The sequence below is a fragment of the Stegodyphus dumicola genome, chromosome 2 (assembly GCF_044657685.1).
Source record: "Stegodyphus dumicola isolate Sdum_Otavi_A_Nest chromosome 2, ASM4465768v1".
Lineage (NCBI taxonomy): Eukaryota > Metazoa > Arthropoda > Arachnida > Araneae > Eresidae > Stegodyphus > Stegodyphus dumicola.
The window spans coordinates 269122219-269137711 of NC_140769.1; the positions used below are offsets into that span (position 1 = coordinate 269122219).

At 33.6% G+C, this 15493-nt stretch overlaps 1 protein-coding gene across 1 annotated transcript in view; it reads left to right on the forward strand.

Annotated features, from left to right (window-relative positions):
• Nucleotides 1–10892, forward strand: part of LOC146998972 (uncharacterized) — a 56443-nt gene extending 45551 nt beyond the window's left edge. Inside the window, exons 8-11 of the mRNA XM_085812131.1 lie at nt 5434–5530; nt 5710–5757; nt 7631–7733; nt 10649–10892. Of these exons, the coding sequence (XP_085668257.1) occupies nt 5434–5530; nt 5710–5757; nt 7631–7729 (244 nt within the window). The 3' untranslated portion in view covers nt 7730–7733; nt 10649–10892. The remainder of the gene's footprint in view (nt 1–5433; nt 5531–5709; nt 5758–7630; nt 7734–10648) is intronic.
• Nucleotides 10893–15493: the final 4601 nt, after the last annotated feature.

The following is a 15493-nucleotide window of genomic DNA, read 5'->3' on the forward strand; positions in this document are numbered from 1 at the left end:
TGCATTCCTTAGTTCTTAAGTCTAATTCTGATGTAGCAGATTTCTGAAAATCTGTAGGTATAAATTGGAAAGCTGATTCCACTTCGGGAACGAAATTTTGTTGTTTTATAGGAAGCAGAAATTAAGTCACTGAAACAACATCTTCAGCATACAGTTGGGAGGTATAAATTCATGCTAGAAGAATTCTAGTCTGCTGTCATTTAGATTGAGGGTATTCTCAATCCTCGTTCAATTTTACCTTTATCAAGAGATGCCCGTTTCATTACTTCTGATCCTCAACCTGATTTGTCTCATCTTTCAAAATATAGCAGATTATTACCAATTCATTCAAATTATTTGGAAACTGCCAACTTAATTTCTATTCAACAATGCACCAAATGGTTTATAAGTTATTTCTCCTGCCTTAGTGGTGTAGTGGTTCTTCACCTGTGCCGGTATACCAGAGGCCAGGGGTTCCATTCCCGGCAAAGGCGATTACTCATTTTTCAGCTGCTTCCAAAAAATACCTAATGTGTCTACAGTGGCGCCCGAACTAAAAGGGTGTTGGAATGGGATTCTCCACATCTGTGCATTTGGCGATTGGATCCCCTAATCGTTCTTTAATCCCTAATTGTTCCCTAAAAGGGGGAGTATATAAGGTATTTCTCCCGCCTTCCTAGCGTGACATCGTGGTGTTGTGTTTCTGCACGCTGGGCCGGTATACCAGAGGTCCGAGGTTCGAGTCCCGGCGAAGGCGATTGCTCATTTTTCATCTTGCCTGTTTCTAAAAAATACCTAATGTTTCTGCAGGTTTATTAATAAAGAAAATTTAAGTATGTTAGTTGTTTTAAAGGAATATTAAATGCTATTAATTGTATTCAAGGAGTGTTGTATAGTTGTGTTAAATATTATATTATGTTTAATAATAATTGATAAATTCTAAAATAGAGTGATTTTCTATTCACCGTGTTTTAAACTCTTAATAGTATGCAAGAGAACTCTTTTTCAGTTCCTTTAAAATAACCTCATTCTCTAATTCTGCACTTAAATCTTGCTGTACATGAATTATAGATTTGTTTAAACACTATGGTCGCTTCATGCATAATTCGCATTGTAAGAATTCTGATGGAATAAAACCTCTGATACCGCAGTCTGCAGGATTCTCTTTTATATCAATATAATTCTATTGAATACCTGGAACAGCTTGCTGAATCTTCGCAACCCGGTTTGCAATGAAAGTTAGCCAAGGACGAGGATCGTGTGAAACTCATGCCAATATAACCCGTGAATCGGTCCATGCGTAAATGTTGTTAATCGGGAGATCTGTGCGTAATACTGCATAAAAGAGGTTGTTTAAAAGTAACGCAGAAGACAACTCTAGTCTTGGATGAGAAATCTCGTTGTCTTTGTCAACCAGCACAATTTGACCTAATGGACACCATCCATGTAAACTCAGATTCTTCGGCGCAAAATGATCATGCATTATACACTGATGGATCTAAGACAAAGGCTAGTACAGGATGTGGATTCTGCGAATTGGATAAAGGCAGCATTATCTTCTCCTGGAAACGAAGACTGAACGAAAGTAATTCAGTGTTTCAGGCAGAACTCATAGTTTTACACGCAGCAATCATCCACAGTCATAGGAATGGTCTTAATCAAGTTCATATTTATACGGACTCCGCCTCAAGCGTCCATTTAATCTTTTATGAAGCGATATCTACGCCTAAAAGTATATCAACAGGCCCACTCTTGTAGAGTGTTGGATCTGCTAACATTAAATCATTATATTCCTCAACGTACTCCTTATCTAATGTAAAATGCGGCAAGGCTCTAATAATTAAATTGATGATAAATACTGGTTTTGTAAATGACACCATCGCTGGAAAATGCGGGACGAAATTTTTTTCCACAATCCTAATAGATTTGGTATCCAAAGACCCTCAACATGAAATAAAATCTTTGCCATTTTTCTTGGTAACTTTAGTCCCTGTACGCAATCTTCTGAAATCAGCCTTACTTGACTGCCAGGATCAAGGAGGGTTCTACACAACTAGTACCCACCAGGTGAATCTAACATTTTATTATTAGCTGTGCTTAATAAAACTTCATGCAGAAAATTAAAGTCTGATACACAAGATTTTATTATTCGACTAGAACTCGTGAAATTCGCCCCTGACTTAGCCGATTGAGTACAAGATTCTGGCTCGAGGAAAAATGGCTTGGCCCTCACCGATAATTCTTTCAATCTGTTCGTCACTCTTTTACGCGCGTTTGGCTCACTCTGATCTGTTTCGACGCCAATGAAGTGAATTTGTCCCCCGCACTTTGTATTTATTAACACTTTATGGCTTACCTGCTTGCAAAGTGCTGGCATGAGACTGCAAGAATTCTAACAAGTCATTAAGTGTTGGTATTTCCTCACGCTTTAATATTCTTTCCCACCATCCTCTCATCGAAAAACCTAATTTAAATTGTACTATTATCCCTAAACTATTATCCGCGAATTGTTCCACTTTGAACCCCAAACTCTGGAATGAACATACACATTATTTTACGGTGTCTGTAAACACTAATAACTGAGTAGGATTTTCAGCTTGTAAATTTGATAAATGCAAGATTTTCTTTAATAACAATGAAAGTAATTCTTTTTTATGTTAAAATCTTTGAAACGTTAAATTCTATGCAATTTTCAAAATTTCTATCACAAACAGTTAAAGTTTAAACAGTTCCTAAAGCATCTCCCTTTAAAGAGCCCTTCAAATATTGTAGCTTTTGCGCACCTGATAATCGGTCATTATCCACTTTCGCCGTTTTAAATAAATTTAAAAATGATAACCATTCTTCAACTCTGCCACTAAATGCAGGAACAGTTAGCGTAGGTAAGTGAATTCTCGCTATTTTACGATATTTAACCTCCACATTGATATCTTTACATTCTTAAATATTAACCTCTGGTTAGAGCTAAAAATAATTCATCAACAGTATATTGAATGTTCTGTTGTTCTCTAAACACTTCAATATCTTTCTGTGCACAAATAGAAAAATGATACTAAAAATATCCGAAATTTCTGTCATTACATTATTTAATCTGGATTTAAGAAGTTCTAACTGAGCGAAATTACCAGAAACGTAAGTCACTGTCATTTTCTCCTTTAGTTTACATAGCTTTAGCTACGCTTTTTTTCGGTTTTAAGCCTATAAAATTTCATTACCTAATAAGATATAGAAATACACAGATTCAACAATTTTATTGCAGTTTCGGCTCGACAGAGCAACAACCATGTATGTTCCATCTCTCAAATAGTGGACTGTAATTTGAGTTGCTATTACCCCAATGTCGAATTCAAGAAACGGTACTTTTCCGTTTTGCCGGCGCAAGCGATAAAGTCGCCAATAATGGTACAACCGATGCCAAACGGAATATTCTCGCTGGTAACCTTTTACGCCTCATTTTCAAAACAAGTCGCAGCTTTTTCTTATCAGATTGATTGTTTCTTTCAATAGTGGCATATAATTACATAGAATTTTTATCAGATAGTTCAGTTTTATGTCTAAGGCCATTTTCGGTAATTAAGTCAATCAGGATGCAATCACAGCGCTTACCCGAAGCCGAAAATATAGAAAATGTAAGTCGAGGGTTAAATTCACCAATCCTAATGAGAATGCATTAGCGAAGTAAAGCACTGCAGCTTTACATAATTTCTGAGTAAGCTATTCGTACGAATTGAAATATTTCTTGCATTTAAACTTGTGTTCGAAATTAAGATTTAACTTGAAATTAATGTAGATAATTACTGCGAACATTAGATTTTTGTAGAGTAGTTTACGTGAGATGAGATCGCTTGGGGTCACGTGATATGAACCGGCGAATGAAGATGTTGAACCATGAAAGTATAGTAAATTCTTAAATTAATGTCTTTTTACAAATTTATTGTCTTTATTTATTGGCTTTTTATAAAATTTTAAGCGATATTAAAATGTTTATGCCTTCAAAAAAAAAAAAAAAGAATTCTTAGAACTAACATTTTTTTAAATATTTTTTATGTGTATACTGTATGTTGTCGCCAATAAAGTCTGCTTGGCGAGATTTGCGCCGGCCAAACGGAAAAGTACGCAAGAAACTTCAGAGTCATAATGTTGATCGAATCTCTTTAAATAATAATAAAAACTAACTATAATAACCTTAATACATTTGCGGCAGTTCAACAACAGAAATATAATTTGATAACTTCAAACATAGGTGAAATGGTGCGAATTGCTCGTTCCATTACTTCTCCTGAACCTGATTTATCTCATCTCACTTGACTTTCAAAATATGGCAGAATATTTCCAATTCATTCAAATTATTTGGAAACGGCAAACTGATATCATTTAATTTATCCTAACCAATGCACTAAATGGTTTAATAATAAAGAAAATTTAAGTATGTTAGTTCTGTTTAAGGAATATTAAATGTGATTAATTTCGTTAAAGAAATATCGTATAATTATGTTAAATACAGTCAAAAGTAGTTAATCCGGACTCGCCGGGACTTCGGCGACTCCGGATTATTGATTTTTCCGGATTATAGATCATCAGTTTAAATCTCGTAAGATGGCATGCAGAAATTCTAAAATTAAAAATATGAAACCGTAATTTATGAAATAAAGAACAATTATGATCTAAAGGGTATCAAAATTTACAGAAAAAAAAAAAAAAAAGCTTAATATTTATTTGTTTACTTTATTAAACATTTCTCTCAATGTAAGTTGTTTAAGTTGCTTCGTTTTATGTGATAATACTTTCTCTTTAATTCTATAAACAGACATAATTTCTTGTTCAGTTACAAAGTTCCGCTGTACAAGTCCCTTTAATTGCAGTGCCGAGAATACCGACTAACTTGTCAATCGAAATTTTTTCGTTTTCACTAACCTCTCTGTCACATTCTTCATGTCTTTATCCATTTTTTGCAGCAATTCCACTTTTTGTTTGATGGACATCGAAACATACTTTCGTTTTGTACGATCTTTTGGGAGCTCCAGAATCGGAAATTCTATTTGACATAAGTTCAAGTTTACTTTTATAGTATTGCTCTTACAGTCTGCAAAAAATAATAACCGGATCCAATTCGAAGATTAAGGAACAACGCAATCATCAACATTAACTGAAAAAGATAATTAGATAATTTTAGCTTAAACCGTCCGTTATACATAAAACGCGCACGCGAAAACGTATTCTGCGCTTGCGCACACGCAAATGCGCAGTCGTAAAAGGTCTTACGCACACGCGTAAACGCCTATGCGCATGTGTCAACGCGGCGCATGCGCAGAAAGTTTTTAGCTTTGAGGTCAGGATTATAGATCATTCAGGATTATGGGTGTCCGAATTAACGACTTTTGACTGTATATTATGTTTAATAATAATGGATATGTTCTAAAATCTAGTAATATTTTATTCACTGTCTTTTAACAGTGTGCAAGGATTTATAAAGCATCTTGGCATCACAAACAGAGTCTACAAAGTGTGTGCCGACGAATCACGCAGATGTAAAGAGGAACTAAAAACTCAGGTGAATATTAATTTTTTTAATAGTATTAGTATTTTTAGTATATCTTTAGTACCACCTTTTAGTATATTTTTAGTATAACACTAGTATTTTTATTATTGAATGCAATGTCAGATTTTCTCGTACAGCATCTTTAATTATGTACGTTAACAAGAGATTTTTTTCCCCGATTTTTATTACAGGTTGAATCTTTGAAAAAGATGTGTGAAACAGAATTAGCCGAGATTATGGTAAGAGTAATTGTTTTCATTTATGTACATGCACGTATGTATACACACAATTAATCAATGTATTAGATACGATTTTGTAATAATAGAAAGCCAGTTATAATTAAATAACATTTTTAAATTATCTTTTTCTTGTAATGATATATTTAACTGATTGAGATTTTCGATGATATCTTCCAAAATGCATAAATCCAGTAACCATTCACCATTTCTTAATTCTGATACTGGTCTTTGCTTGTCATTTATAAGCAAGTCAATTTCTTGACCGAGCTCATAAAATCGCATTAAACATGTTCCACGACTAAACCATCTGACACGACTGATTATAATTAAATCATGTCTTTTGCAGAAGTTATTAGTTTTGTTGTTGGATTCTATCTTTACCATCAGTAATTGTATAGCCTCTTTGCCAATATCACCATATTCACAGCCTAATTCTTTTAGAAACTCCTTAAATTGTCGATGTGAAAATGCTTGTGATCGAAAACAATTCACTGTTTTTATGACTACTTGCATAACATGATTCATCGATAATACTTGGCCAGATAGATTGTGTTGATGAATAAAACAGTAGATTATAATTAAATCATGTCTTTTGCAGCAGTTATTAGTTTTGTTGTATTCTGTCTTAACCATCAGTAATTTTATAACCTCTTTGCCTTTACCGTTCATAGCAGGGGCCCCATCTGTTGATATTCTAGAAAGAATTTCCAAACACAAGCAGTGGCGGATTGGCCAAAGAATTCGGCCATGTCAGGGAAAAAATATGTCGGCCCCAAAGACTATATGGAATGGCATTATACATATGAGTTATCATTGTCATCATCATAAAAAATCCTTTTATAAAATAAAAATATACCTTTGCAGAAAAGTAACACTTTATTCATATATATAAAGCCTTTTCTGATGACGATTTCCGTAAACGTGGACAAAGTTATAGATATATTGATGACATTTTAACTTTCAACGATTACAATCTCGTAGAAAACAGAGACACCTAACTAAGCTCTCTAAAACTTAAGACAAAAAAAAATCAGAAATAGTTTATCTTGATCTTAGGGAACTACTCTGATATGCGCCCTCAAGTGGCCAAATTTCTCGCCAAAAATATTTGGCGAGAAACTTCACGATGCCATATTACTATCTAAATTTTTTGTCTACATTTTGAACTTTTAGCCTAAAATGTCTCCAAAAACGCTGTTTTCGCACATGCAAAAACTACGTTTTGAACACACAATTTAGCTAAAAATCCGAAACAAAAACAAAAAATTTAGATAGCAAAAACATAAAAATTCTAACCAAAAATATTTGACAAGAATCCATGTACACAGCGACATGTTTGAACTTAAAAAAACATCTACGAATTGCACAATGTAGGCAACGAACGAATCTACAAACTACGCACACCTCGCTTTAATAAATTAACATAACAACAACAAATTTCAAAGAATACCATGTACACAGCATCCTGTTTAAACTTAAAAAAAATTCTACGAATTGCACAATTTAGGCAAGGAAGGAATCTACGATCTACGCACTCCTCGCTTTAATAAAATAACATAAAAAATGCAGATTTTGCAATGTGGAAATGTTAATGGAAGTTAACATATAGAAATTATTACGATAAGTGATACAGAATGTATAAAATCCAAAGGAAAAGTTGTCACTTAGTGAACTGTTTGATAACTTAGCTCATTTAAGAGCTTCAAATGACATGGGCATTATCCCCCGATAATAATGCTCAGTGCATTTTCCCCGCTCATTGACTTGTGCTTATATAAAGATCTTTTGAAAAGCATGTTACAGCAGTTTTTGTAACTGAAATTAATTGAAAAACCTAACAAACTGAAAATTTTAATTTTTTTTCAACTATGAGATATGGGCAAATGCTGATACTGAGGATGATGATACTGAAGCAAGCAAGCAGTCCAAACAGTGCAAGCGAAAGAAAATTGATGATGGTACGACGAATTAAAATGGTAATATGATTATTAATTTAAAATTAGTTCCCTCCCCAGTATTGGGTTTAACAAACAATTTCAGTTTATTTTTAGTGTTTTAAAAAGTATTGTATGTTAAATATAAAGATGTAAATTTTTTAATTAAACTCTGATTTTCACTCTTTCTTGTAATAAAGTATTTTTCTTTATCTGCAGAAATTCTAACACTTATTTGTAAAGTTTTTAAGTTTTAATTTTTTTCCTTTGCTGCCACTAAAATTTTTTTTCTACTGATTTTTAAAATACAAATATTCAGAGAGGGGAATTATGCGAATAATTTAATTTCCATTTTCTGAATAGTTTTCATACAAGATTAAACAAATTATTTTGCATTCAGCCGCATATGTCAACAAAATCTGACAAATATTATGTTTAACGTGTTTAGGATGTAAATCTTGGTTTGACCAGGAAAACATTGCGTGTTCATGCCTAAATGCGAATAATCTTCACTTCAGAGATTAAAGAATTTTTAACATAATATTAGCCTAGAATTTAAACTTCCCGGGTTTGCACCTTTCTTTATCCTCTATCGTATTATTTCAGAACAGGTTATTCTAATTGCAGAGGAATTTGTAGTTGTAGTTGCTCGTTATCCTATTTTTCTTTATTCTTGAGAATTATCCTTATTGTTGAAATTGACAAGATCAAAACAACACCAATCTGATACAGTAAGACCCCGCTTAACGCTGTTTCGTTTAGCGCTGTTTCGGTTTAGCGCTCTTTTTTTTCAAACCGGGGATTCCACGAAATCGCTCGCAGCATACGGGGATTCCCCGAAATATTATGCAGCGATAGGTTTCAAATACATATCCGAAAGAGTGTACTTGTATTTCTTGTTTGGTGCGGTATTGTACAGACATATTTTGAAAGGGTAAATGTGGAAGATGTCGAAGAAATAATTCAAGAAGCAGCGGCTAGTCTTTCTAATGATGAGCTCAAGGAATAACTGAACAAGAAGAAAACACAAATGTTGACAGCAGTGATTCAGAAGAAGAGCAAAAAGAACTTTCGATGGCGTTTGTAAAAAGGAGTTTGTCTACCATAACTGAAATAATGGATCAATTCATTGAAAATGATCCGAATTTTGACAGGAGCTCAAAAGTAAGGCGTGGTGTTAGAGATGCTCTATCCGTTTATGAAGAAGTTTTAAGAGAACAACGCAAAAGAAAAAGGGCAAACAACATTAGATGCTTTTGTCACAAAAAGGCAGAACACTGAAAACGCGGAAGGCCAACTAAATATGACTGACTGAGAATTTTATTTGTTTTTTTTAAGAATATTCGTTTTGTTATTTATATTTTGTTTTTATTTTTGCAAGAAATAATAATGTGGTATTAATTTGGGCTTTAGAAATAAATGTTTGGTTTTATTTTTATTAAAAAAACATACTTTTTAAATTTAATACCTAACCAATTTCCTAGCCATCTTCCCCTAACCCCAATATTTACTTGTAAAGATAGCCTCGTTTAGCGCTGTTTCGCATTACGCTCTACTTTGATGGAACGTATCCCCCGCGTTAAGCGGGGTCTTACTGTACTTACATTCACCAATATCTAATCTTCTAAGCACTTGCATTTTACTTTCTAACGAAATGCTTAGTCTAGTCACTTTATTTTCGTATTTCTTATTATCACACGTATAAAAAAAAACTAAAAATTATAATTTTTATCACTTCCATAAATTTATGCTTACAATAACAGCAACAATGTTTGAACAAATGTTTGAAATAATAAAAATATGTTTGTGTAACACTACCGAGAAGAATTAATGCTGATAAAATTACTTATATTTCCGATTTTGGAGAAACCCATTGCTGCTCGCAGTTTTCATGGAATCACACTATTCCAATAAAAACGCGTTAAAGTGAAGCAGTGCTAAGAGACCAGCGTTAAGCGGTATCTTACTGTATTTCAGTACGCATTTTTTATTATATTTCAGTAAGATTAAATTTTCCATATAAATTGTGTATCAGAATTATTTGAATTTTTTTTATCCTGGGTTCTTCTGTTGACAAGCGGGAAATTCTGGAATTTATCTGGAAGAACAGATTTATGAATATTTTTAAACAGATTTGAACTGCAGATTATATGAACCTACAGATTTCTTTTCAGACGCTGAGTGTAAATTATTCCAGTGTCAATTTTTTTTTTTTTTTTTTGAAACGGGGTCGATATTCTAAGATAAGCTTTAGGCTAGTTCGGTAGTTTCCCTCGAAGTTAATCCCAGAATAAATAATGAATTAACATCCTAGGTAAGTTGATCAAAACTATATGTAAAAGTAGAAAGGAATATTTTTATCCTTACATGTGTTAAAGCTACGAAACAGCCAGAAGATATTCATTTTTTCCTGTGGAATTTTATTTTTCAGAGTAACAGTTTTCATTAATTTTATACTAACAAAAAATTTTTCTGTGGTGAAGAAATAGGATGCATTTAAATCATTCTTGGGTTTTATGTGATCGGGATAAAAATTTATACTGTATTTCTTATGTCTGAACATTTTTGTGTACTCTGTTTAGCGATCTAAGAAGTGCACTTATACAGTCAAAAGTCGTTAATTCGGACACCCATAATCCGGAATGATCTATAATCCGGACCTCAAAGCTACAAACTTTCTGCGCATGCGTCGTGTTAACGCATGTGCGTGTCTGAAAAAATGTATGTTCGGAAAAACTGCTGTGAAATATTCTTAGTGCTTTTTGAATGGATATTGTCTGGAAATCCAACAAAAAGTTGTAATTGTTACTATGTAAATCTATTGACTAAATACATAATATTACTATTTGTAACTAACTGCTCACCTTTAGAAGTTATCTCCTTTTCTTAATCCTTATTGTGTATGGAAGATACAACACATAAATGTAATATTTAATGTAAAAATTTATACTTTGCAGGATTTCATCATCAAGGCTTAATGATTAAAGACTCATGATTGTGTTTTAAAAGACTCATGAAGCTTACAGTCTTTCATTATGAAGGACTTACTATTTTTATTATCAAGCACTGCAGTTTAAGAAGTGTTACGGAAACATTTTATTATTCTAGAACCCTTTTTTAAAGCATTTTATGGTAAAAAAGTGTAATTGTATTTTATGAAGTGTGTTAATTTCGATGATAATAAATTGTATAAATTCATTACTTTGTATTCATTTTTCTAAATTAAATGTGTATGAAATTTTATATATAACTAAGTATTAAAGTAATAATTTTCTTATAAAAATTTCAATATTTGAATGCTGCCAAATAATTGCAAGAGGCTATAAGCAAACATGTACGTTTTGCATCTCAGTGTGCCTAAATATGCACCAAAGAAGCTTTTAAAAACTACAATAAAATTTATTTATTAGAAAAATATCACAAAATCAGATAGTTCAGAATATATTATTAGGCATTTTTGCCTTTCCCCATCTTACACATTTAGCAGCCAGCTTACCCCTGGGTATAAGAATGTACACAATATAGACGAATATCACAGGAATTTACGGCAACACTTCTCACCTAAACTGACTTGAGTTCCTTCTTTATGTTATTTTGCTTACTTTCCTAGGGTCTGTCTGAATAACAATGCGATTCCTGCCTGCTATGCAGATGACACCGATTTAGAGGTTGTATCTACTAATATCAACCATGTAATCAAGAAACAACAAATTGTCATTCTTAGCATTGAATTCTGGTGCGGTTATTGGAAAATCAGAATAAATATGCAAAAATCACAGCTTCTTATTCGCCGTAAAATGAAACGCAAAGTGAACCTTCATTGATTTAACGAACCTGTGTCTATTGTGTCTCAGGCTAAGTACGTAGGAAACATCTTGAACGGCAAGCCGACATGGGCTCACCATATTGAACCTGTGCTAATTATAGCTCTAAAAAAAACCAAGTATCTGATTCTTATCATAGAGAAGTATTGGAAACTGGATTTACTACTTAAGAAACGATTTATCTTATAAATTCCCAGCATCCTTCCCTGCACGCAGATTTAAAGATGGATCCATCGGATAAATACATCAAAAAGACAAACGACTTTCTGAAAGTGCTAACTTTTGCGATCAATGCCTTTCAATATAAAGTGCTTAAAGAAGATAGATATCTTCGCCCTAAGTCATTATTACTAAGTGAAAATAAGAACTTTCCCACGTTATTCGGCCCTTACTTGTACATATATGATTTTCTTTGTTTGATATTACTGTGATTATTTGCAATTTCCAGCCGTATTTCTACGAACCAGCACTTTGGGTCACCACTCAACGTTACAACAGACTCGAACTAGTAATTAACTTAATAACGCGAATTAGTAATTAATGGATTACTGAACTTCATTCGTGGTGCTTATTATAGAAATAATGGACTGCTTTCTGCATACATTATGCTAATATATCATTTTCTTTTATTCATGTGTTTCCTGAATTTGTTCATGCGATTTCCTCTTGTTTAAGATCACGTCATCTATTGAGAAGACAAAGCAAATAAATCCTTTATGTGACTTAAGACGCAGAAGATCAAAACTCAACACAAAAATAAAAAAGAATGCTCTACTTAACGTTAATTAGACCTGTTTCATTGTATGCACCCCAAGCCTGGGTTACTGCTGTCAAAGTAGAAAGAAGGAAAACTGCATAATTACAAAATAAAATTCTTAGGGCGATCACGAATGCATTGTGGTTCGTCCGGACCAGCATAATTCAAAAAGACCCAAAAATAAAACCAATCCCAGAACAAATCCATGCACATAACTTTTACAAAAAAAAAAAAAAAAAAAAAAAAAAAAGATATAGAGAAAATGCAAAATTCGCCAGTGTAGACCAGAAGAGAACTTGCAAACTTCGATCCCACAGTAGAAAGTGTAGTAAAGAGGCCTAGATCGATTCAAAATGGTGATGTGCACATGTAAATAAGTTTTATTATCATAAGTTTCTTCTCTTTTATTTAGCCAAGAATTTAGTGAAATTAATTTATTGTGTCTTCCGGCAAAACGAATGGACTTTGTGCCATGTAGAGCAGGCTATGGACTCTGCTTCACTTATTTTACTTACTTTATTTTACGTGTTATTTTAAATTCAAATATTGCAGTATTGTGCTAATCATAATTCACCGCGTCTACCACTTCGACTATTACTCTGTTGTTTGCCCGTACCATCACGTGACTCAAGCGATCTCCCAGTGATAGAACTTGTACGTGTTATTGCAAGATTTTAAATCAAGGCTAGTTTTCCGCATTTTTATGCGAGGACTTGTGAATTTCAAACTGTGAACTTATGCAGAAAAATGACTTTTAAGTTAATCGAGAGTCTGAACTTTGTTTTGTGATTTCCTACCTAATTTTAATTGCTTGATGAACTAAGTCTGTACATTTTTGCCTTCTGGTGGGTACTTTGCACCGTAAATTTAAAAGACTATCGTGAAAGGCCTTTTGGCATATGTGAATGAACGGGTTAGAACTCCTAAGTAGTTGCCACCAGAAGTGAAATAGATCAGAGTCAGTGTCCAAAAAGCATTGATGTAGAAATAGCGCATCCTGGAATAAAATATAATTTTGTTGTACTTACTCTTAATTTGAGTAAAAAGAATAGGTATCCAACACCCTAAAATGTTTATTGTGTGTTTGGAAGCACTTCCCCAAAGAACCCTATGAATGTAAACACCGTCAACAACGGCGATAATAATGCCAACCTGGTAACCCAGTAGATTTGACTTACTGTCTTGTTCGAAGGTTGCAACCATTACTCTACAATTAAATTATTATTAAAATTCCATTAGATAAACGCCTCATACAGTTAAACACAAAAATTCATAAAGTTTTAAAAGCTAAATAGCAGCATATGTTGATAATTTCCGATAGAGTGTTAAGTGTTGGCAGAAAAATTTATACTTTTCAGACATTTTTTCAAATTATCATATCAATATTCAGTTTTCTTAGTAAGGTAGCGGACCCACCAACGCCCCACCTGGAAAGTCGCTGAACACTGGTAGTTCGATCTGAGGCTCGAATCCCGCGAACGGGCTGGCTGCATGGGCGCTTTCGTGGTTTTTCCCACATGTAACGTATATACAAGCCAGTTTCCTTTAGAGAGTCCCCATGGAGGCATACCTCCCCTTAGGCAGATATCCCTTGAGGCTTTGCCGTAGTAAAATAAACCAAACTTAGTAAGATGGCTAACAAATTTTTTTCTGTCTTTCCATTATTAATTTTTCATTATTTTACCTGCTAACTTTATTAAATATTACGTGGATCTCATTTACGTCACATAATATTCAGTTCAACAGCAAAATCACAAAATATTTGAAAACAGCATGTCGATTCTCGTGAGTATTAGTTTGCCATACAAATTTTTATGTTTACTATATTCTTCGAAAACCTGGCCGCTCGTGCGGCTATAAATGTGCTTATTGCTTTTAAATCACTTATTTTATTATTAAATATAAAAGTATCTTAGGCTTTAATGAATGGCGATATGCTGTCGCATGGAAGATAAAAGATTTTTAATTTTGGCTGCGGTAACACATGGCTTTCAAAGAGTCAAGCTTGATAATTAAAAGTGAAAGATCTTACATTTTTTCTGATATGGCAACAGTCTTACACGCTAAGACAATTAGGTTAGAGCAATTGGAGTAAGCCTAACGTTACAAAACAAGTCAAGGAAATCTCAACAATGTTGCGTCAAGAGTTATCATGGCTGCCATAGAACCTACAACTACTACGAAACGTACTACAAAGTATATTGAACGTACACCCACAACGAACGTACAACTACTACGAAACGTACTACGAAACATATTGCTAAAGATATTTACACTGAAATTGAAAGCAAATACACGTAACCCTCCTATAACACAGTTGATAGGTTTCTAGAAAATGCCGTTTGTGTGAAACTGTGATATACGAGACCCAGAGCCATTAAAAGAGGGGGGTGTTACGTTCCGAAATCTTATTAAATTAGAAATTTGATTCTGAGGATGTTATGGAAAAATATTCAAAAAGCTAAATTCCACGAATTCTTGTTTAGAGATAAAAATTATTGAATCTTTTAGCAACAATTATATCTACAAAGACAATGTTGTCTTTCTAAAATTCGCAATCTTTTATGAAAATGGAAAGAGGTCAGCCTGATATAAAGTGAAATTGTACTTAAAGCCTATTGGCACTGATGTCTTTTTACCTAATGAAAAACATCTGAGAGCTTGCAATAAAGAAAAATTTGTGAATTTTAAAGGCTATCATCATGATAAATGTACTAACTGCGGTGCTAAGGCTACAATCTGCATAAAACCCGTTCGTTGACTACTCTGTTTTTCCATCACTGTTCTTCCAGCAACGAGATACATTCCGCAAGAGAAGAAGAGGAAGAATGACCTTGCTTGTTTGCATTAGCTGTACGTAAGTCACGTGATCTCTGAGGTCATCTGCATCGTTTATTTACAAAAGGTATACATAAGTCACGTGATCTATGAGGTCAGCGGAATGTATCTCATTGAAGCAGTCTCAGCCACGGGGGTATATCTTTACAGGACATTACTAGTCTTTACTAGGTTTACTAGTTCTACTAGTTTTACAGGTATATCTTTACTAGTCTTTACAGGACTAGAACCTCCGCTCAGTCGAGGGATGGATTCAGGCTTATTAGGGACCCTACTGGTACTGGTCTTGTCTGTCCCTTGGCTATATCGTTTGATATGCTGATTATCCTTGGGGGTTTGGCTCCCCTTTGACGAATCTTGGGGTCGAACTACGTTGCATATTT